Source organism: Salvelinus sp. IW2-2015, linkage group LG33 (assembly GCF_002910315.2).
Source record: "Salvelinus sp. IW2-2015 linkage group LG33, ASM291031v2, whole genome shotgun sequence".
NCBI lineage: Eukaryota > Metazoa > Chordata > Actinopteri > Salmoniformes > Salmonidae > Salvelinus > Salvelinus sp. IW2-2015.
The window spans coordinates 33634448-33658001 of NC_036872.1; the positions used below are offsets into that span (position 1 = coordinate 33634448).

The following is a 23554-nucleotide window of genomic DNA, read 5'->3' on the forward strand; positions in this document are numbered from 1 at the left end:
GATTATTTCACACCCGCAGCCCAACGATGAATCTCTGTGACGTTCTTTTTCAGTCATATCCAATACCAGGTGTATCAAACTCCATTTGAATGACGCTGTGTCTGCATGTATGTATTACAATTATACACTTCAACAGTGTTTACCACTCCTGCACCTGGGACATCAATGATTATGCAATAGACTAGAAACAGGATTTAAGTAAAGACTGATTTGTAATTCATTCATACAGAAATACACCTATGCATAGCTAACTCCTTCATCTGCATTAATCTGAGGACACAGGATAGGTGTAGTATTTCAGTGAGATACTTAATTTCAACCAGTAGAGAATGTGTAACGCTTTATTGAAAGTCCATTATCCAGGTGTTATAAATACATAATACATGCATTATAAATATTATAATTGTAATATATTATGAATACAAGTCCAATCTGTACTTCAATGCACATATGGTGTGCATTATAAGAAAAGAGGAAGAAAGAGGAGTTGGGAGAGAGGAGTAGAAGACAGAAAAGGAAAGAGGTAAAACAGAGGAGCAGGGAAGACAGCATATGATTAATGGATTACAGTGCTACCCTAATATTCTCTCAGTTCATCACAATTGCAGAGTGTCTCTAGCAGTGTCTCCTAACCTTCGGGCTGACTGGGAGCCAAGGATGGTGAGGTGGCGATGACGGGACTGGCTTCCTCTCTCATACATCATTGAAAATGTGTCTATGAATAAAAAAGTAATTTCTTAGATTTGATGGAGACATTATACATCTTAGTACCTCATCAATTTATGATATGTATCGATGTGGATGAGCGACGGGGGAGCAGGAAGAGTGTTTTTGCAGAGCAATGCAACGAAGCTGGATCATTCAGGCAATGATACCTGCAACATCTACACGCTGCAAAGACTCGCCATTGTACACGATGGCCCATTGCTTGGAGACTTCCTTTGACCATTCTGAATCCCGCATGGGGCATCCTTGCCTTAATTGCCCTGAGTTTCTGGTCTAACTCTTAATCTGACATATCAGAATAGTGTTCCCTGACAGACATATTGTGTTCTTTCATCCTTCTGTAAAAAAGCTAACCGTTACACTCATGAAATATGATTATATATTAACTATGAAACAAATAGGACATGGCCTGCTTATGAGTTGCCATGAAAGAAAGTTAGATGAATTCAACTGAAAATGGCAAGAACAGGCGTTCGTAGCTAAATGTTTTTGGTTAGCTTGAGAAAAATAACTGCATGATTTATGATTCTATGGTATGTATGTAATATAGCAGAAGGTTATGAACCGACACTGAATACAGAGCTAGTAGTTATCTCCTACGAGAAGTTTGACGGAAGAACGCCCTGTGCTGCTTACCTGAGATGCCATCATCACACAGTCCTTCGTAGGTGTCCGCTATAACTTTGTCGGAAAGAAAGGCTGAACAGTATTGGTTGTAGCCAAACTGACACTCAAACAATGGCCTAAATTAGTTTTATTTTCATACTTTTTTGTTCTCAAAATATATCTTTGGAATAAAATGCATAAAGTGTTGCGCTCTATTACAAATTATTTGATTGTAAAAGTGTTTTTACTTTTGAAGCCTCGTTTTTGCAAAGAAAGGTGTGGGAAAAACCCTGTCCTACCACAGACCAGATTTGACCTAACGACCAAGGGGGAGTTAGAGCACTGATTTATGTTTTACGGTCCCAATGCACTACTGTGTCTCTAACTGACAATGAAGGGGKAATATAAACCAAATAATAAACTGATAATTGTGCACGACTTCAAATGCAGGGAGCAGGTTTCGAACCCTCAAACTTCATGCCCTAAGTCCAGCGTGCTGTCGACTCTGCACCAAAAGCTCAAGCCGCTGAGTCACTAGAGCGCGTCCTCGTGGTAGCTTGCTACTCAATGTAATAAAGTAATGGCTTTTCAAATAAGTTACCTTACACGTTWMYATGGCTGACAATTTGTTAGCTACGCTGTCCTTACGAAACACATACCGGTACATACTGCTGTAATGATATGCTATGTTAGCTATCTACCGAATGTTAGTAGTTATACATCAAACTTGCCAGTATATTAACTATAGGCTATCTAACTACCCAACATTCATTGACTTGATTATTCCTGTCATTCTTAGCTTAGCTAAATTGTATAGTCGMTGTGCGTTCTCAATGGACATTCGGGTGCTTTCGTAAATTCCCTCTGGCTATCTACTGCGATTTCAGTGCACTCTCGTCTGAGTGTACCAGAGCGCAGAATAATGAATTTACTAGCGCTCAACTTCAGTTGAATATGGCCGGTGTCAGTAAACTTCGGAAAAAGCGTAATTAAATTGTTTCCAGCAACACAGTTAGTCACCAACGCTCTGGATAACACAACCTGCCTAACCAGCTCTGCTAGGGCGAGTAAAATGGTCAGTGGTCACATTTTGTGTCTGGAGGTAGCTTGGGTGCTTGACTGACGTAAGGCCAGAACGCTCAAATCAACCCTACTCCTTGGCCCGAACGTCCAGTGTGCGCTCCGAGAGCAAAACGGTCTGAATTTATGAGCGTCACGTTGTACTGTGCCATAATTTCTGTTCCATCCTAACGGAAACCCAGAGGGTTTTTCATTTTTCATGGAATAGAAACACCATAATATTCATCAAATTATTAAGCAAGTACCAGTCAAAGGTTTGGACACACACCTACTCATTCCAGGATTTGTATTTATTTGTACTATTTTCTACATTGTAGAATAATAATGAAGACATCACAACTATGAAATAACACATGGACTCAGTTAAAAACAAATTCTTATTTACAAAGACAGCCAACTCCTTCCTCCCCGTCGGGGAAATGAACCCCGGTCTCCTGTGTGACTGCAATATGGTAGACTCTCAAATGCTTCTCATAGATGCCCTCTGGTGGTCAAACTACAACTAACAGAAAAAAATGGCTGACAATTTAGATAACGTGCCACAAAATGTTGCAGCAGCCCGCAAGGTGTGCTGCAGACTGACTCAAATTTTAAAGGAGCAACCACTATCTGATGTTAAAGCTTCRATTGACTAACACTCTCTGGGTTATATTGGATAAATCGCTCTCCAACCATGTGATGGCAAGCGATGTAAAGCCCTAGCAATGTTTTTTAATATCAATTTATGATCYATAACCTCAAGGCTGCTCTGAAATCTAACCATACAGCTCCAACTATCGTCTTATTATCCATTTCTTTTAACCAATAATCTGTCATCTGYATCAGTGCAGTACAAGTTGAGCGGCCTTGTCCATATAAACTACCGTTCAGAAGTTTGGGGTCACTTAGAAATTCCCTTGTTTTTGATAGAAAAGCACTTTTTTAAATATTTCTTTCCATTTTAAAATAACATCAAAATGATCAGAAATACTGTGTAGACATTGTTAATGTTGTAAATGACTATTGTAGCTGGAAACGGCAGATTTTTATTTATTTTATTAATGCAATATCTACATTTATCATTAACCATCACTCCTGTGTTCTAATGGCACGTCATTTTAAAAGGCTAATTGATCATTAGAAAACCCTTTTGCAATTATGTTAGCACAGCTGAAAACTGTTGTTCTGATTTAAAGAAGCAATAAAACTGGCAGCCTTTAGACTAGTTGAGTATCTGGAGCATAAGCATTTGTGGGTTTGATTACAGGCTCAAAATGGCCAGAAACAAAGCAATTTCTTCTGAAACTCGTCAGTGTTTATAGTTGTTTTGAGAAATGAAGGCTATTCCATGCGAGAAATTGCCAAGAAACTGAAGATCTCGTACAACCCTGTGTACTACTCCCTTCACAGAACAGCGCAAACTGTCTCTAACCAGAATAGAAATAGTGGGAGGCCCCGGTGCACAACTTAGCAAGAGGACAAGTACATTAGTGTCTAGTTTGAGATACAGACGCCTCACAAGTCCTCAACTGGAAGCTTCATTAACAGRGCAGTTAGATTAACAATAATTTAAGCTTTCTGCCAATATCAGATATGTCTGTCAGGGGAAATGTTCTTGTTACTTACAACCTCATGCTAATCGCATTAGCCTACATTAGCTCAACTGTCCCATGGAAGGGACACTGATCCTGAAGAAGTTTTAATGAACTAAGTGTCACATGATCTCAGTGTATATATATACACCTGCTCTGAAAGGCCCCAGAGTCTGCAACACCAACCAAGCACCACCAAGCAAGCGGCACCATGAAGACCAAGGAGCTCTCCAAACAGGTCAGGGACAAAGTTGTGGAGAAGTACAGATTAGGGTTGGGTTATAAGAAAATATCCGAAACTTTGAACATCCCATGAAGCACCATTTTAAATCTATTATTAAAACATTTAAAGAATATGGCACCACAACAAACCTGCCAAAAGTGYGCCGCCCACCAAAACTCACGGCCAGGAGGACATTAATCAGAGGCAACAAAGCTGACCCTGAAGGAGCTGCAGAACTCCACAGTGGAGATTAGAGTATCTGTCGATAGGACCACTTTAAGCCGTACACTCCACAGAGCTGGGCTTTACGGAAGGGTGGCCAGAAAAAAATAAGCAAACACATTTGGTGTTCGCCAAAATGCGCATGGGAGACATATGGAAGAACATATGGAAGAAGGTACTCTGGTCAGATGAGACTAAAGTCAAACTRTTTGGCCATCAAGGAAAAACGCTGTCTGGCACAAACCCAACACCTCTCATCACCCCGAGAACACCATCCCCACAGTGAAGGGGATGTTTTTCATCGGAGCGGACTGGGAAACTGGTCAGAATTGAAGGAGTGATGGATGGTGCTAAATACAGGGAAATCTTGAGGGAAACCTGTTTCGGTCTTCCAGAGATTTGAGACTGGGATGGAGGTTCCACTTCTAGCAGGACAATGACTCTAAGCATGCTGCTAAAGCAACACTCAAGTGGTTTAAGGGGAAACATTTAAATGTCTTGGAATGGACTAGTTAAAGCCCAGACCTCAATCCAATTGAGAATCTGTGGTATGACTTAACGATTGCTGTACACCAGTGGAAGCAATCCAACTTGAAGGAGCTGGAACAGTTTTACCTCAAAGAATCGGCAAAAATCCCAGTGGCTAGATGTGTCAAGCTTATAGAGACATACCCCAAGAGACTTGCAGCTGTAATTGCTGCAATAGGTGGCTCTACAAAGTATAAACTCTTGGGAGGGGGGGGGGGGGTTTAAATACTTATGCATGTTCAGGTTTCTGTTTGGTCTTTATTTCTTGTTTGTGTCACAACAAGTGTTTTGCATCTTCAAAGTGGTAGGCAGGTAAATCAAATGATAATAAATATATTTTAATTCCAGGTTGTAAGGCAACACAATAGGAAAAATGCCATGGGGCGTGAATACTTTCGCAAGCCACTCTATGGCTTTTTCTTTGCAACTCTGCCTAGAAGGCCAGCATCCCGGAGCCACCTCGTCGATGTTGACATTGAGACTGGCGTTGAGGTACTATTTAATGAAGGTGCCAGTTGAAGGTGCCACTTGTGAGAGGTCTGTTTCTCAAAATAGACACTAATGTAGTTGTCCTCTTGCTCAGTTGTGCACTGAGGACTCCCACTCTCTCTATTCTGGATAGAGAAAGTTTGCGCTGTTCTGTGAAGGGAGTAGTACACAGTGTTGTACGAGATCTTCAGTTTCTTGGCAATTTCTCGCATGGAATAGACTTCATTTCTCAGAACAAGAATAGACTGACGAGTTTCAGAAGAAAGTGCTTTGTTTCTGGCCATTTTAAGCCTGTAAATCGAACCCACAAATTATGATGCTCCAGATACTCAACTAGTCTAAAGAAGGCCCGTTTTATTGCTTCTTTAATCAGAACAACAGTTTTCAGCTGTATTAAGATAATTGCAAAAGGGTTTTCTAATGATCACTTAGCCTTTTAAAATTCTAAACTTGGATTAGCTAACACGACGTGCCATTGGAACACAGGAGTGATGGTTGCTGATAATGGGCCTTTGTACGCCTATGTAGATAGCCGTTTACAGCTACAATAGTAATTTACAACATTAACAATGTCTACACTATATTTGCGATCAATTGGATGTTATTTTAATGGACAAAAACAAGGGAATTTCTAAGTGACCCCAAACTTTTGAATGTGTACATGCTGAAAGTCAGTAGTTTACTTTCTCTCTGAAAAAATAGCATTACATTTGGTCAAACACAATTCTCTACATCAGTTTACCAAGAACAGGCAGCAAAGTGACTGGGTGGCTGTTACAGCCAGAAATGGATGCTTGACTATTTTTAGGCAGTGGAATGACTAACTTCCTTCCACGCCCGTGGACACACTCATTTAGGCTTTGGTTAAAGATATAAGAAATAGGGGTGGCAATACAGTCTGCTACCATTCTCAATAGTTTCCCATCAAGGTTGTCTATAGCTGGTGGCTTATCATTATTGATGGATAACAATAGTTATTCTACCTCTCCCACACTAACTTGACCAAATTCAAAGCAGCAATCCTTATCTTTCATTATTAGATCTTTAATAGAAAAATATAATGGCACAATGTTGTCATTTCACTTCTGAGTTTTTCCACTTTACTAGTGAAATAATCATTTAACTAATTGGCAACATTGCAAGGTTTTGTTATAAATGACCCATCAACTTCAATGAACAAGGGAGATGAATAGTTTTTTTGGGCCATGATATCATATAAGGTACTCAAGTCTTTTTCCATTGTGTTTTTATGTAATTTATCTTGGTACTAAAAATAACAAATTATAAGTTTAATTACAATATTTCTCAATGTACAGTATGTCAACCAATCAGCTTAGCAGCCTGACACATATTTTGCATAATTTATTTGAACCATACAATTTTTCAATTGATCATCAATCCAGAGGGCTGGAACAGTTCTCCCAGTTCCTTTCTGAACAGGTGCACTCTTGTCAACAATTGGCATCAGTACTTTTACAAATACTTCCAGTGCTGCATCTGGATTCACTTCCTCATTCACATCAGACCAACAAAACATTTTTTTACATGTTTGTGTGTGTGTGTTTTCCTTGCCAGAAGCCAATTTCCCCTTACAGTTTCAGCTGCCAAACCTGGCGGCTGCTGATCTGGTTGAGGATGTTTTGCAGAGGCAGCAGCTATGTGTTACTGCTGCAGGGTTAGAGCTTCTGTTCCCAGTGAAAGTGAGAGAAGCACTGAACCAGTGAAAGAGGAACGAATGGGAGGATGAGTGCCGATCATATCAGTCCTCCCAGCCAGAGAATTATCCTTGATTCTACATTTTATAATGCCTGGGGGTCCAACTCGGTGTTTCTGCATTCAACAGAGGCATTACATAGTTACCTACCCCAAAACACAGCGAAAGTACTTAGCTACAGCACAATCAGACTGGAACCCAGCCTAGGATGTAGACGTTTTGCTATTCACATTTTTGTAGACACTGTATGGTGTATTATCTGTTAGTGCAGGTTTATGTAAGCGTTACTGGGAATGGATATCTTGGCATAGTTCTGTTATAATCTCCACCCGGCACAGCCAGAAGAGGACTGGCCACCCCTCATAGCCTGGTTCCTCTCTAGGTTTCTTCCTAGGTTTTGGCCTTTCTAGGGAGTTTTTCCTAGCCACCGTGCTTCTACACCTGCATTGCTTGCTGTTTGYGGTTTTAGGCTGGGTTTCTGTACAGCACTTCGAGATATTAGCTGATGTACGAAGGGCTATATAAAATAAACTTGATTTGATTTGATATCACATGGAGTGCTAGCTGATCCTCTTCTTCTTCAAAAGTTAACATGGCATAATTATCTTTTTACTGTGTCTGTAGCGCAGACCAACCCCGTTTTCAATCCATGTTTAATGTCTTGGAAATGACGTTTTAATAGCATCTATCTATCTTGAGACCAGACTCTGAAAGCTGTCCAACGTAGCCTGGCTTATCAGATCAGGGTATGTAGGGGCTGCCAATATCTCTGGCTGAAGAGATATATATATATATATATATATATATATATAATTCCATATCTCTGCGACGACGTGCGCGCTCTCCCTTTCTCCTTAATGTGAACACCTCGCTCACTCTCGCTCGCTCAAACAGCCTAAATACAACCTGTACACAAGGTTGTGTACTCTTTCCCAGTGTTGCCCTCTCATCTCCTCACCTTGGCAAAGCTGCTCTCCAATGACTTCAACCCTTGCCTATAACTTCTGACTTAGTGAGGCCGTCTGTTTGCCCTGCAGGTGACACTGGCTTCCCCCTGCTCTGGCTCTGTTCTAACCTGAACAAAAGCAACAAATAAAACAGAAGAGGAAAAATAAAAGCGATTGAGAGGTTTATAGTACAGCAGAAGAGGGGTTTATAGTACAGCAGAAGAGGGGTTTATAGTACAGCAGAAGAGGGGTTTATAGTACAGCAGAAGAGGGGTTTTTAGAAGAAAAGAGTGGACAGTTTTATCAGCGTAAAACAGTCTTTCTGTGTATCACTGAGACAGTGTGTGTGTGTCTTAAGGGCAAACAAGCCTGAAATGAGTTGACACTTGTCTGAGTCTGTAGCTAACATCATTATGACCATGTTTGCATTATTCAGGACCCACAACTTTTGCAGGAAGGAAGACACAATATTGACTTAATGCATATATAATGAACATACAAATTATGTCACTATTAGCTCTGCCACACAGAGAGCTTTTGTATTTGAGTGCAGCCAATGAGTGGTATTATACAACGGGTGGTTCTAATGCTGATTGGTTAAAACCACATTCCAYCCGGTGTCTATTCCACAAGTTACCGCCTGCTAAATCTACTCTTAGTGAAGTGGGCGGGATAGTCCATATCTCCATCTTTTCCGATAGTGATGTTGTGTTTCCGTAAGTGGATGATTTGGTCTAATGTAGATACATTTACAGGATGTATTTATGTTATTTTAAAGCAAACCTATGATGTTTGAGAAAGAAATTAGGTTCACCTTCCAACAGGAAAACGACTCTAAGCACTTAGCCAAGACAACGCAGGAGTGGCTTCAGGACAAGTCGCCGATTGTCCCTGAGTGGGCCAGGCAGAGCCCGGACTTGAAACCGATTGAACATCTCTGGAGAGACCTGAAAATATCTGCGCATCGACACTCCCCATCCAACCTGACAGGGCTTGAGAGGATCTGCAGAGAAGAATGGGAGAAACTTCACAAATATAGGTGTGCCGAGCTTGTAGCGTCATACCAAAGAATACTCGAGGCTGTGATCACTGCCAAAGGTGCTTCAACAAAGTACTTTGAGTAAAGCCAGTGTCCATGTACTGTATGCGGATGACTCGACACTATACACGTCATCTACCACAGCGTCTGAAATGACTGCAACACTTAACAAAGAGCTGCAGTTAGTTTCAGAATAGTTGGTAAGGAATACTTTCGTCCTAAATATATTAAAAACTAAAAGCATTGTATTTGGGACAAATCATTCAATAAACCTTAAACCTCAACAAAATCTTGTAATCAATAATGTCGAAATTGAGCAAGTTGAGATGACTAAACTGCTTGGAGTAACCCTGTATTGTAAACTGTCATGGTCAAAACATATTGATACAACAGTAGCTAAGATGGGGAGAAGTCTGTCCATAATAAAGCACTGCTCTACCTTCTTAACAGCACTATCATCAAGGCAGGTCATACYGAACCTAGTTTTGTTGCACCTGGACTACTGTTCAGTTGTGTGGTCAAGTGCCACAAAGAGGGACTTAGGAAAACTGTAATTGGCTCAGAACAGGGCAGCATAGTTGGCCCTTGGATGTACACAGAGAGCTAACATTAATGATGTATGCAATTTGATTTGCTGGTTTTAAGCATTAAACTTTCAAATAGCTCTTTGTTGACTGTTGCTGGGTGCTATCGTCCTCCATCCGCACCGGCCTGTACCCTACCTGCCTTAAGCTCTCTCCTGGACCCTTACACTAAGTCTGAATTTGTCCTTCTAGGTGACCTAAACTGGGACATACTTAAACCACCTGACCAAGTCCTAAAGCAATGGGACTCCCTAAAACRTTCTCAGATTATCACCAATCCCACAAGCATTTAACAACATCGTACCCTCCAAACTCGTCATTAAGCTCGAGACCCTGGGTCTCGACCCCGCCCTGTGCAACTGGGTCCTGGACTTTCTGACGGGACGCCCCCAGGTGGTGAGGGTAGGAAACAACATCTCCACCCCGCTGATCCTCAACACTGGGGCCCCACAAGGGTGCATTCTCAGCCCTCTCCTGTACTCCCTGTTCACCCATGACTGCGTGGCCATGCACACCTCCAACTCAATCATCAAGTAGGCAGACGACACTACAGTGGTAGGCTTGATTACCAACAACGAAGAGACGGCCTACAGGGAGGAGGTGAGTGCCCTCGGAGTGTGGTGTCAGGAAAATAACCTCACACTCAATGTCAACAAAACAAAGGAGATGGACTTCAGGAAACAGCAGAGGGAGCACCCCCCTATCCACATCGACAGGACAGTAGTGGAGAAGGTGGAAAGTTTTAAGTTCCTCGGCGTACACATCACAGACAAACTGAATTGGTCCACCCACACAGACAGCGTGGTGAAGAAGGCGCAACAGCGCCTCTTCAACCTCAGGAGGCTGMAGAAATTTGGCTTGTCACCAAAAATACTCAAAACTTTTACAGATTTACAATCGAGAGCATCCTGTCGGGCTGTATCACCGCCTGGTACGGCAACTGCTCCGCCCACAACCGTAAGGCTCTCCAGAGGGTAGTGAGGTCTGCACAACGCATTACCGGGGGCAAACTACCTGCCCTCCAGGACACCTACACCACCCGATGTCACAGGAAGGCCAAAAAGATCATCAAGGACAACAACCACCCGAGCCACTGCCTGTTCACCCRGKTATCATCCAGAAGGCGAGGTCAGTACAGGTGCATCAAAGCTGGGACCGAGAGACTGAAAAACAGCTTCTATCTCAAGGCCATCAGATTGTTAAACAGCCATCACTAACATTGAGTGGCTGCTGCCAACATACTGACTCAAATCTCTAGCCACTTTAAAAATTGGATGTAATAAATGTATCACTAGCCACTTTAAACAATGCCACTTCATATAATGTTTACATACCTTACATTACTCATCTCATATGTATATACTGTACTCTATACTGTACCATCTACTGCATCTTGCCTATGCCGTTCGGCCATCGCTCATCCATATATTTTATATGTACATATTCTTATTCATTCCTTTATACTTATGTGTAAAAGGTAGTTGTTAAATTGTTATTACTTGTTAGATGTTACTGCATGGTCGGAACTATAAGCACAAGCATTTCGCTACACTCGCATTAACATCTCCTAACCATGTGTATGTGACCAATAATATTTTGATTTGTATAACACCAAACACCCAGAAAAGGCTACTCTTCTTGACGTTATCCTCACAAATAATCCTGATAGGTATCAGTCTGGTGTTTTCTATTAGGACCTTAGTGATCACTGTTTTACATTCTGTGTTCGTAATGGCTGCTCAGTGAAACGACCTGTCCTGATTTGTCATACGCGTGCTAAAAAACTTTAATGAGCATGCCTTCCTTCATGAACTGGCCTCTAAAATGGTATTGAATCAGCTTGATCCCCGCTGTTGAAGACATTTGGACATTTTTTTWAAAATATTTTCAGTGGTATTGTTAACAAACATGCCCCTATATAGAAAATGAGAATTAAAAACCAGTTCAGTCCGTTTCGACCGTGATCTTTCAGAGTTACTAACCCTCAAGAATTGCATTTGGCGAAAGGCTCGGCATACTCAGGGTGACTGGCTCTCATTCAGGCAATTGAGAAATAAGTGCAGGCTATCCGGAAGCCAACATTAGAAACTTCAAGGAGCAGTTCTCTCTGTGGGTCTAACCACAAGAAGTTCTGTAAAATGGTTAAAGACCTGGAGAATAAACCCTCCTCCTCACAGCTGCCCATGTCCTGTAAAGTTGATGATGTGGTTGTTACTGACAAGAAGCACATGGCTGAGCTCTTTAATCACCACTTCATTAAGTCAGGATTCCTATTTGACTCAGCCATGCCTCCTTGCCCATCCAACATTTCCTCATCTCCCACCCCTTCTAATGCGACTATCCCCGATGCTTCTCCCTCTTTTTCCCCTGCCCCGCTACAACGTTTCTCCCTGCAGGCAGTCACTGAGTCCGAGGTGCTAAAGGAGCTCCTTAAACTTGACCCCKAAAAAACATCTGGGTCACATGGTTTAGACCCTTTCTTCTTTAAGGTTGCTGCCCCTATCATTGCCAAGCCTATCTCTGATCTTTTTAACCTGTCTCTCCTTTCTGGGGAGGTTTCCATTGCTTGGAAGGCAGCCACAGTTCATCCTTCAGTTAAAGTGGGAGATCAACCTGATCCTAACTGTTATAGGCATATTTCTATTTTGCCCTGTTTATCAAAAGTGTTGGAAAAACGTAATAATCAACTAACTGGCTTTCTTGATGTCTATAGTATTCTCTTGGATATGCAATCTGGTTTCTTCTCAGGTTATGGATCTGTCACTGAAACCTTAAAGGTCCTCAATGTCATCACCATTGCCCTTGATTCTAAGCAATATTGTGCTGCTATTTTTATTGACTTGGCCAAAGCTTTTGTTATGGTAGGCCATTCCATTCTTGTGGGCCGGCTAAGGAGTATGGGTGTCTCTAAGGGGTCTTTGGCCTGGTTTGCTAACTACCTCTCTCAAAGAGTGCAGTGTATAAAGTCAGAATATCTGCTGTCTCAGCCACTGTCTGTCACCAAGGGAGTACCCCAAGGCTCAATTCTAGGCCCCACGCTCAGGCAGTAGGAAGCTCTCTCATCCATTTATATACAGATAGTCTTATACTCAGCTGGCCCCTCCCCGGATTTTGTGTTAAATGCTCTACAACAAAGCTTTCTTAGTGTCCAACAAGCTTWCTCTACCCTTAACCTTGTTCTGAACACCTCCAAAACGAAGGTCATGTGGTTTGGTAAGAAGAATGCCCCTCTTCCCACAGGTGTTATTACTACCTCTGAGGGTTTAGAGCTTGAGGTCATCACCTCATACAAGTACTTGGGAGTATGGCTAGACGGTGCACTGTCCTTCTCTCAGCACATATCAAAGCTGCAGGCTAAAGTTAAATCTAGACTTGGTTTCCTCTATCGTAATCACTCCTTTCACCCCAGCTGCTAAATGAACCCTGATTCAGATGACCATCCTACCCATGCTAGATTACGGAGACATAATTTATAGATCGGCAGGTAAGGGTGCTCTCGAGCGGCTAGATGTTCTTTACCATTCGGCCATCAGATTTGCCACTAATGCTCCTTATAGGACACACCACTGCACTCTACTCTTCTGTAACTGGTCATTTTATTTTTTCTCTGTATACCCGTCGCAAGACCCACTGGTTGATGCTTATTTATAAAACCATCTTAGGCCTCACTCCCCCRTATCTYAGATATCTACTGCAGCCCTCTCATCCTCCACATACAACTCCCGTTCTGCCAGTCACATTCTGTTAAAGCTCCCCAAAGCACACACATCCCTAAGTCGGTCCTTTTTTCAGTTTGCTGCAGCTAGCGACATGAACGAGCTGCAACAAACACTTAAAACTGGACAGTTTTATCTCAATCTCTTCATTCAAACACTCTTACTGACAGTTGTGGCTGCTTTGTATGATGTATTGTTATCTCTTACCTTCTTGACCTCTGTGCTGTTGATTTTGCCCAATAATGTTTGTACCATGTTTTTGTGCTGCTACCATGTTGTTGTCATGTTGTGTTGCTACCATGCTGTGTTATGCTTTGCTGTTATGTTGTTGTCTTAGGTCTCTCTTTATGTAGTGTTGTCTCTTGTTGTGATGTGTGTTTTGTCCTATATTCACTACTTGTATTTGTGAGAGTTATTGACATATTGAATGCACCGAGCTGTCTGTTTTGAACTACTGGCACACAGCTCGGACACCCATGCATACCCCACAAGAAATGCCACCAGAGGTCTCTTCACAGTCCCCAAGTCCAGAACAGACTATGGGAGGTGCACGGTACTACATAGAGCCAAGACTACATGGAGCCAACTCTATTCCACATAAAGTAACTCATGCCAGCAATAAAATTAGGTTTAAAAAACAGATTAAAAAAAAACACCTTCAGGACCAACGGGACTGTGACGCAACACAAACCTAGACCCATGCATACAAACACACGAGAACATACGCACTACACACACATGTACACGTTCATTTTGTGTTATAGATAAGCGGTATTAGAGTAGAGGCCTGAGGGCACACAATATGTTGTGAAATCTGTTATGAATGTATTGTAAAATGTAAGCTGCCTTAATATTGCTGGACCCCAGGAAGAGTGGGTAGATGGGGATCCATAATAAATACAAATGGGCCTTGGGACAGGATTAATCTATCCATCCAGCCATGTATTTGTCCATCCATCCCTTTGTCCAATCTCTTATTCACCACTTGAGCTCCAGAGGAGGGTAAACTTTCCCAGAGGATTTTAAAGTGGGCATGGATGAGATTTCAAGATATGACATTGCACTCAAGTTAAATGTGGAGAGAGGGGGTTAAGCTAAGAAAAGTTGGAAAGGTGAGGAAATGTAAGGACTGAGAGAAGGGCAAGGAAAGGGTGAGAGAGGGYTAGGGAATATACAGAAAGTGTGGGGGAGAGAGGTAATGGAAAATGAGAAAGCGGTAAATAGAAACTTAAAGAGAGGAGCGGAGAGCGAAGTGATTTTCACATAATGGACATGCTCCATGTTGCCACATCTCCAACTAGCTTGCTGTCAATCTCAGCCTTTGCTAAGTGCAGTTATGACTTGAAGTGCCTGACCACATGCCCATTATTCACACTGGCTGCCACTCTGCTATGGTTCTATACAYAAAGGGACTAGACAAAGGGCAGTTTGGACAAATGCCAGGTGGGCCTGTCCATCTTTAGCATAGTGGGCTGGTCTAAATTGAGGGGTCATGCCTTGGCTGATTTCTACATTTTTTACCTTTATTAAACTAGGCTAGTCAGTAAAGAACAAATTCTTATTTTCAATGACTGCCTAGGAACAGTGGGTTTACTGCCTTGTTCAGGGGCAGAATGACAGATTTTTACCCTGTCAGCTCAGGGATTCGATCGTGCAACCTTTCAGTTACTAGTCCAACGCTCTAACCACTAGGCTACCCTGCCACCCCATTTCTGCTCCCACCCTCATGGAAAAAATACTATAGTATACTATGGCATTAATACTATAGTATTCACTGTAATGTTTTTGCAAACTTTACTGTCGTATTCACTGACAAAAACAGGGCTATACTGTAGTATTTACAGTTAACTATAGTAATACTGTAGTAAAATAATATAGTAATTTGCAGACTTTACTGTAGTGTTTCTGAATTATTGTCTTTGACATAAAGTGGAGATTTTCTCCTTGAGGAAACCTACTGGAGAAATTCTAAAAGAGCACCTTTTCCATAACTGGCTTAGACTGGAGTGTGACTGGATAGTTCAGAGCTTCTGCTTCTCTCCATAACTTGTATGGAACACGATATGGTTTCATACTTTGCATGTACGTTTCTCACTTATGGGTGGCACAAATTGGGACATGGGGGAGGGGATTGGGCAGGGTTTATGCAAATGAAACTGTAGAATTTACTCTAGCATTTTGGCAGACTAGTGTTTTTGTGGACAATACTGTAGTATTTACTATAGTATTCTACGGTATACTACAACACTCTGTAGTATGTACTACATATGATCAAGGGATACTACAGTGTGTAGTATAGTATTRTACAGTATGATGTACTACAGTTTATTACAGAAATCTTTTGTAAGTTCTACAGTATTTTTTTTGTTCATGTGGGCAGTCCATCCATGGTCCTAGACAAGGCTTTGGCACAGGAACAGAGCATAGACCAGTGATTCTTGTATGACTGAAAGCTATAGGTGTGTTGGATTTAAGGTAAGATTAGGTTGGTGAGGATTGAATAGAAACTGTATGTGCTGTTTGCTTGGTATTAGCAAAAACATCCCAGCTAGCACTTTTCATTCCTTGTGGGAACGTCGGTTTTTGGTTTGAATTTGGTTGTGGGAACGAAGCRATACATTTCCTGACCGGTAAAACTGAGAACAGAAGTGAACTTATTTTTAAGTTGCAGGGAGGTTTTGTTTTACTCTGGTTCCTTTTAAAGTTTTCCTGGGACAAAGTTTTGTTGATGATGAGAACAGAATGTATATGTTTTAAATATCATTCTTAGAACCTTCTTTCAACGGTACATTTTTCTTGAGGTTTTCATGGAAAGTTTTAGTAATGTTCTCAGACCAATTTGAGAACGTTACTTTAAATAGAACCATGATGTTCACCTGTAGGAAACATTATGCTGAAGCACTGAAATTCCCACAGAGAAGGTTGTTTCTTAAAAAACCTCTTAGGGATCGGTGTCCCGTCAACGGGACAGTTGTAAATCATGCAGCACTACGTGTCACCATCGCAGATTTTAGAGAAACAACAAATGTCGGTACATATAAGTGTCTTATATCGTCTGAAAGCTTAAATTCTTGTTAATATAACTGCACTGTCCAATTTACAGTAGCTATTACTGCGAAGAAATGCAATGCTGTTGTTTGAGAGCTCCTAACAACACATTTTTTCCCCACCGCAATAGGTTTTATAAATTCACTTCTGAAGGTGAAATGTATACTTATATTCTGAAATCTTGCTCTGATTTATCATCCAAAGGGTCCCAGAGATAACACGAAGTGTCGTTTTGTTAGATAAAAGCATTTTTCAAATCCTAAAAAGGTCCATATAGCGTGCACAATCAATTTTGTATTTCCACTCTTTCAATTTGCAAAGAAAGGAATCTGTGAAAATCTCACCCTAAACGTTGTTTCAACGAGTCAAATCACGTTCGTATGTATTCCTCAGAGATCCTAGAATGTAACGAGAATTCACTATATAATTAGGGGTGTAGTATATCCTATAGGACACCATATTTGGTCAGAGAGCAACGCCTTCATGGCACGCCAATGACACGGGCAGTCTTCACTTGATCGACTCTAACTTTGTCAAATAAGCACCAATCGGGGTCAAACAAAGCTAGCTAGATAGCCAATGAGCTGGGCTTTATGGGAGTATCCGGAAAACATGTATATGTTGTAAAATGTATGGTTCTAGATGAGGCTTTGGCACAGGAACAGAGCATAGACCAGTGATTCTTGTATGAAAAAGCATACCTTTTTCATTTTGGACAAAAATGAAGAATATGGAGAGTTATGAAAACTGGTTGTTTTGCAAATTTTGAACTTATAATATGGCTACTAATACTGGAAAAGCTAAATCAAAGTCCAAGTATACAGATTTGACTATATTCTTGCAGAAAAATGTAATATGAATGCAAGGATCTCCTTCACGATTTGTCCAAATGTATTTGGGTGACTTCACACTAAATGTCATGTTGCTCGCTCATACTACAAGTTATCCGTCTGAAACTTTGCACATACACTGCTGCCATCTTGTGGACGCCATCGGAATTACAACCAGAGTGATGGCTGTAACTGGGACCTTTCTCTTGCCTTTCAAAGATGGTGGTAGAAAACTTTTTTTCCTTTGTATTTTCTTCTACCAGACCTATTGTGCTATATTCTCCTACATTCAATTCACATTTCCACAAACTTCAAAGTGTTTCCTTTCAAATGGTACAAAGAATATGCATATCCTTGCTTCAGGGCCTGAGCTACAGGCAGTTAGATTTGGGTATGTCATTTAGGCGAAAATTGAAAYAAAGTGGGCTATCCTTGAGTCCTTTCAACTATTTGAGAACATTTCCAAAGTCAAACAAGTTGGATAAAGTTACTAGAACGTTACATTTTTTTTAAGGAATTGTAAACATGTTTGAACATTTAGGAAAAGTTATATTAACGTAATAAAATACCAAGAAAGTAGTGTTTCTTAATTATATGCTGAGAATGTCTTTGGAACWATCAACTATCTTGCACCATTCCCAGAAAGTTGTGGCAAGGTTGTATGCAACATGACCATAGAGCTTGGTGAGAGTGTGGTTGTTCTAAGGAACATGTGGTTCTCAGAATGTTATGTTCTACCTGGGATTGGTCTCCCTGTATGTCATAATCTCCTGTCATAGAGAGAATTCTGCCATGCTGAAGCAAATAAACATTTGACATATGGAAAACTCAATTTACGTTAAGATGATCCAAATAGTGCTTGACAGTTTGATTATAGCTATGGATCTATGTGTATTTCACTCAAATTTACAGTAGTGTACTCTGCACACCTGGTTGCCAGTCTGACTTCTGTCATTGTCTTACCGAATAAGGCCATATCGATACATCATTGTTGAATGCAAAACAAATCCGATAGCCACGCTAGTACTCTGCTGCACTACTGGCAGTTAATTGAGTTTACAGCGGGAAGAAGTTGATATTTTTTCCAAAAACAACAACAATAATTTGGTCTCACCAGTCTGTAACTGCACACTGTGTCCTCAATGACTCATACCAGAGGACAGAATGAGACCATAGGAGGAGAGAGATGATTTGATAGAGGGAATGGATAGGAAGACCGAATGGAGAGGGTTGATGAGGGACCACTGTGGGAAGAGGAAAAGAGGGGGTTGGGAGAGAGACAGACAGAGGGAGGGGAAGGAGAGAAAGTAGGAGATGGACAGAGGGGATCAGACGGAAGCAGAGGAAAAGGGGTAGAAGATGAAGGGAATTCTCTCCTGCTCCTCTCCTGTGTCCTAAAGGGTGTTAGGAGTTAGTGAGAGGGCTGAGCAGTAATGGTGTGTGAAACACCACTGCTGCGCCTTCTGCATGGTGGTGTCTCTGCTCAACACACTATATTCTCTGTCTGAAAGAGACAGTACCTCTAACCCACATAATCCTGTCATCTGTTCATTCCTTCTAATGGTCTTTAACTTCCTGTGGTTTTTGTAAGCGTCTGCATCTGTAAGTAGGTGTGGAATAACCTCGGAGTTTGAGTGTATCATATCCAGTATATCATATTACCTTTCAGAGAAAATGGAAAGATAACATTTTAGTCATTTACCCAGAGCAATAAGTGCATACATTTTAATATGTTTTTGTACTGGTCCCCCATGGGAATTGAACCCACAACCCTGGTGTTGCAAATGCCATGCTCTACCAACTGAGCCACACAGGACCTAACATAAACCATGAAAAAAAATAAGATAAACCATAACATGTAACTCTTTAATGACACTTTATTTGACATTGTTCAGGTAGACCTACTGACTTAACTTGTGGCAAACATTTAATAGAACAACATCTGTTACTCATCTCCTTCATTAAGCCACTATAAAGTAGTGAGAGCGAGGGATTTGTTTGTTTATTTCTGGAATTGCGTCGTCCTGTAATTCAGAGGAATTAGTCCAAGGCTTCAAGGTTATGCTAATCACATGTTAACCAATGGCTTACAGGAAGTACTTATGCCTCAACATTAATTTGTGCTCCAGATGAACTAGTGAAACAAGGCACAACCAGAAGCCATACACAGGACATGATGACCTCGGTCTTCTGCTATAGACAAGCACGGATTATAAAAGGAAAACCAGCCACGTCGCGGACACCGTCTTGCTTCCGAACAGGCTGAACACCTTCGCTTGCTTTGAGGATGATACAGTGCCATTGACACGGCCCGCTACCAAGGACTGTGGGCTCTCCATCTCCGTGGCCGACGTGAGTAAGACGTTTAAGCGTGTTAACCCTCGCAAGGTTGCCGGCATCCCTGTCCGCGTCCTCAGAGCATGCGCAGACCAGCTGACTGGTGTGTTCACAAATATATTCAATCTCTCCCTATCCCTGTCTGTTGTCCCCGCATGCTTCAAGATGGCCACCATTGTCCCTGTACCTAAAGTCATTTTGTTCAATTACCTCTGCTATCATCCCGTAGCACTCACTTCTGTCATCATGAAATGCTTTTAGAGACTAGTTAAGGATCATATCAGCTCCACCTTACCTCTCAAACTAGACCCAATTCAATTCGCTTACCGCCCCAAAAGTTCTACAGACGATGGAATCGCCGCCAAGCTGCACACTGCCCTGTCTCATCTGGACAAGTGTGCTGTTCATTGATTATAGCTCAGCATTCAACACCATAGTACCCTCCAAGCTCATCAAGTTTGAGGCCCTGGGTCTGAACCCCGCCCTGTGCAACTGTTTCCTGGACTTCCTGACGGGTCGCCCCCAGGTGGTGAAGGTAGGACACAACACCTCTTTGCTGATACTCAACACTGGGGCCCCACAAGGGTGCTTTTCTCAGGCCCCTCCTGTACTCCCTGTTCACCCATGACTGCGTGGCCAAGCACGCCTCCAACACAATCGTCAAGTTTGCAGATGACACTACAGTAGTAGGCTTGATTACCAACAACGATGAGACAGCCTACAGGGAGGAGGTGAATGCTCTGGGAGTGTGGTGCCAGGAAAATAACCTCTCACCCAACGTCAACAAAACTAAGATGATTGTGGACTTCAGGAAACAGCAGATCTAGCACCCCCCCTATCCACATCGATGGAACTGCAGTGGAGAAGGTGGAAAGCTTCAATTTCTTCGGTGTACACATCACTGACAAACTGAAATGGTCCACCCATACAGACAGTGTGATGAAGAAGGCACAACAGCGCCTCTTCAACCTCAGGAGGCTAAAGAAATTTGGCTTAACACCAAAAACCCTCACAAACCTTTACAAATGCACATTTGAGAGCATCCTGTCGAGCTATATCACCGCCTGGTACGGCAACTGCACCACCCACAACCGCAAAGCTCTCCAGAGTGTGGTGCGGTCTGCCCAACGCATTACCGGGGGCAAACTTCCCGCCAAGAAATAAGACAAATTTGAGCATGCATAACTATTCATCCGTCAGAGTCAATACTTTGTAGAGCCACRTATTTTAGCAATTACACCTGCTGGAAGTGGAACCTCCATCCCAGTCTTCACCTTCCAGCAGGACAATGACCCTAAGCATGCTGCTAAAGCAACACTCGAGTGGTTTAAGGGGAAACATTTACTTTTCTTGGAATGGCCTAGTCAAAGCCCAGACCTCATTCCAATTGAGAATCTTTGGTATGACTTAAGTTCTGCTGGTGTACAGCAATCTTTATCTAACTTGGAGCTGGAGCAGTTTTTCCTTGAAGAATGTACAAAGATCCCAGTGGCTAAATATGCCAAGCTTATAGAGACATACCCCAAGAGACTTGCAGCTGTAATTGCTGAAATAGGTGMCTCTACAAAGTATTGACTTTGGGGGGGTGAATAGTTATGAATGCTCAAGTTTGTCTTATTTCTTGTTTGTTTCACAATAAAACATATTTTGCATCTTCAAAGTGGTAGGCATGTTGTGTACATCAAATGATACATACATGAAATGATTGGTCATACAAGGTATAGCTGACATTTCTTGATGGAGGTTTGAACAGTAATTTATATGTGTGTATATATATATATATAAGATGTGTAGCTACCATTTTTGTTTTGCACACCTTTTCAACTACACGCATCATCAGTGAACTGACTCACTGCATAAAACACCTTTGATAAGCCCAAAGGAACGTTGCTAGATTATCTCTTAATGAAATGCTATAGGTATATTTGATAGAAACACTAGGGATCTTTCATGTCTCAAGGCATGGAGCTGGGCTGGCTCTATTGTACCCAATCATGTATCTACTGGAGAAACAGAGGAATATTGTCCGAACATTTCTATAACAGTTACTCCATTAAACCCATAAGGCAAAACACGGCCTCTATTCTACTCCAAGGTTTTGTGTAAGAGCAGACAATCCTGGCCAGAACATTGCTAAATGGGAACTTAGAAGGATGCTGACTGTATAGGTTGATGTACAGACAGACACACACTTGCTTGACTGCACTGTCTGTCTGTCTGTAGGATGACGGTCTCTCTGTGTTCAGTGCCTGTGGAGAGGTTGATTGTTGTAATCTCTCGTGACTTTTTAAGGGTCAACTGACTGATGTTTGAGCTACGGTGACCGTCTGTTGTGGTTGAGTTAACTTTGGGCTTTGTGACCGTGTGGTCAGCCCTGTAGTGCTGGTCAGCCCTGTAGTGCTGGTCAGCCCTGTAGTGCTGGTCAGCCCTGTGGTGCTGGTCAGCCCTGTGGTGCGGGTCAGCCCTGTAGTGCGGTTGAGTCTGCAGTCATCTCTGTTGAGGTTACAGAAGATCCCTCTCTGGGCTATGAGACTGTGTGGACAACTCCGTACTGCTGTTGGTTGACCCCTAGAGCTGTCTGCTCTGGTTACGGTCACTATCTCGACTGATGCTGAGGTCATTGTACGGCTTGCCGTGTTGTTGTGACTGTTAAAGACGTGGTGTTTGTGATTTGGTAGATTTGCTCTGGCATTTTCTCTGCTGTAAATTCAGCCACAGATGTCTCTGTCCTGATTGGTTGAGTGATGCTTCTGCTCACACTTTCGGGTCATAAGTTGTGACGTGGCTCTCATTGCGCTGTTAGTTTTGTGTTTGCCTGTGAGGTTTTCTCTGTGCTTTTGTGTTAAGGTCACTTTCTGGTCTGTGTGTTTCTGGGGTTCTTGTGTGATTGCTGTGACTGGAGAAGGTTCACTCTTTGGGCCAAGTGTAGCCAGCCCTCCTCTTGGATAACTGTCTCTGTTGCCTAGGGCTGACTGTGTACTGTAGCCTGACCCTGTGGGGTCCACTGTGGGTTTCTCTATTCATCTATTTGTTTTTCAGGGTAAAAGGTCACACTGGGCTGGCTGTGGATGTATTGTTGAGAGGGGAGAAAAGTCTCGGGCTGACTCTATAGTTAGAGCAGTTACACTCCGAGAACCACTTCTCTGGTTAATTACGTTTCTGTTTAGACAGGAGAGCGAGGACATCACCCAGTCCTCTCAACCCACTGGGTTGTTCTGCACACCACTATAACCTGTAGCCTATATTCCCCCCAGGTTCACATGATTCGTTCAGTTTCTACATAGATGAGTCCTCTCCGGTTGGTCCTGAGCAGACTGATGCCGTCCAGAACTTTGTGTCCGTCTTCGGCACGGTGGCCAAGAAGCTGATGCGCAAATGGCTCGCCACTCAGACCATGAACTTCTCCAGCCAGCTGGAGGCCGGCGTCCGCTTCTTTGACCTGCGCATCTCCACCAAGCCCCGAGACCCAGACAACGAGCTCTTCTTCGCTCACGGTCTCTTCAGCGCCACGGTGAATAGAATGCATCCCTGTAACTTTATTTGACCAGACGTTCCTGAGTATGACTGGTCTGACACTCTCTCTGCTCTCCTTTGGGGTGTGTGTTGTCCTTCCAGGTGAGAGAAGGCCTGGAGCAGATCAGCTCCTTCCTGTCGGCCCATGCCAGAGAGGTGGTGTTCCTGGACTTTAACCACTTCTACGGGGTTCAGAACCTGCACCATGAGAAGCTGGTCTCAATGCTGAGGGATGTGTTCGGGGAGAAACTCTGCCCTGTCGTCTTCGCTCAGGAGGTAAAATGCTCTACTGTACAAACAAACACTTTCAATCTCTGTGCTCCTTCAAGAGCATATTGTCCAATATGCAGGTTGATGTTTATTGTCATGAGTCTTGTCCTG

The 23554-nt window shown here is 42.4% G+C and overlaps 1 protein-coding gene across 1 annotated transcript in view; it reads left to right on the top strand.

Annotated features, from left to right (window-relative positions):
- Positions 1-23554, top strand: part of LOC111957407 (PI-PLC X domain-containing protein 3) — a 54119-nt gene that overhangs the window by 14549 nt on the left and 16016 nt on the right. The window contains exons 2-3 of the mRNA XM_023978209.2: positions 22915-23171; positions 23276-23449. Of these exons, the coding sequence (XP_023833977.1) occupies positions 22915-23171; positions 23276-23449 (431 nt within the window). The remainder of the gene's footprint in view (positions 1-22914; positions 23172-23275; positions 23450-23554) is intronic.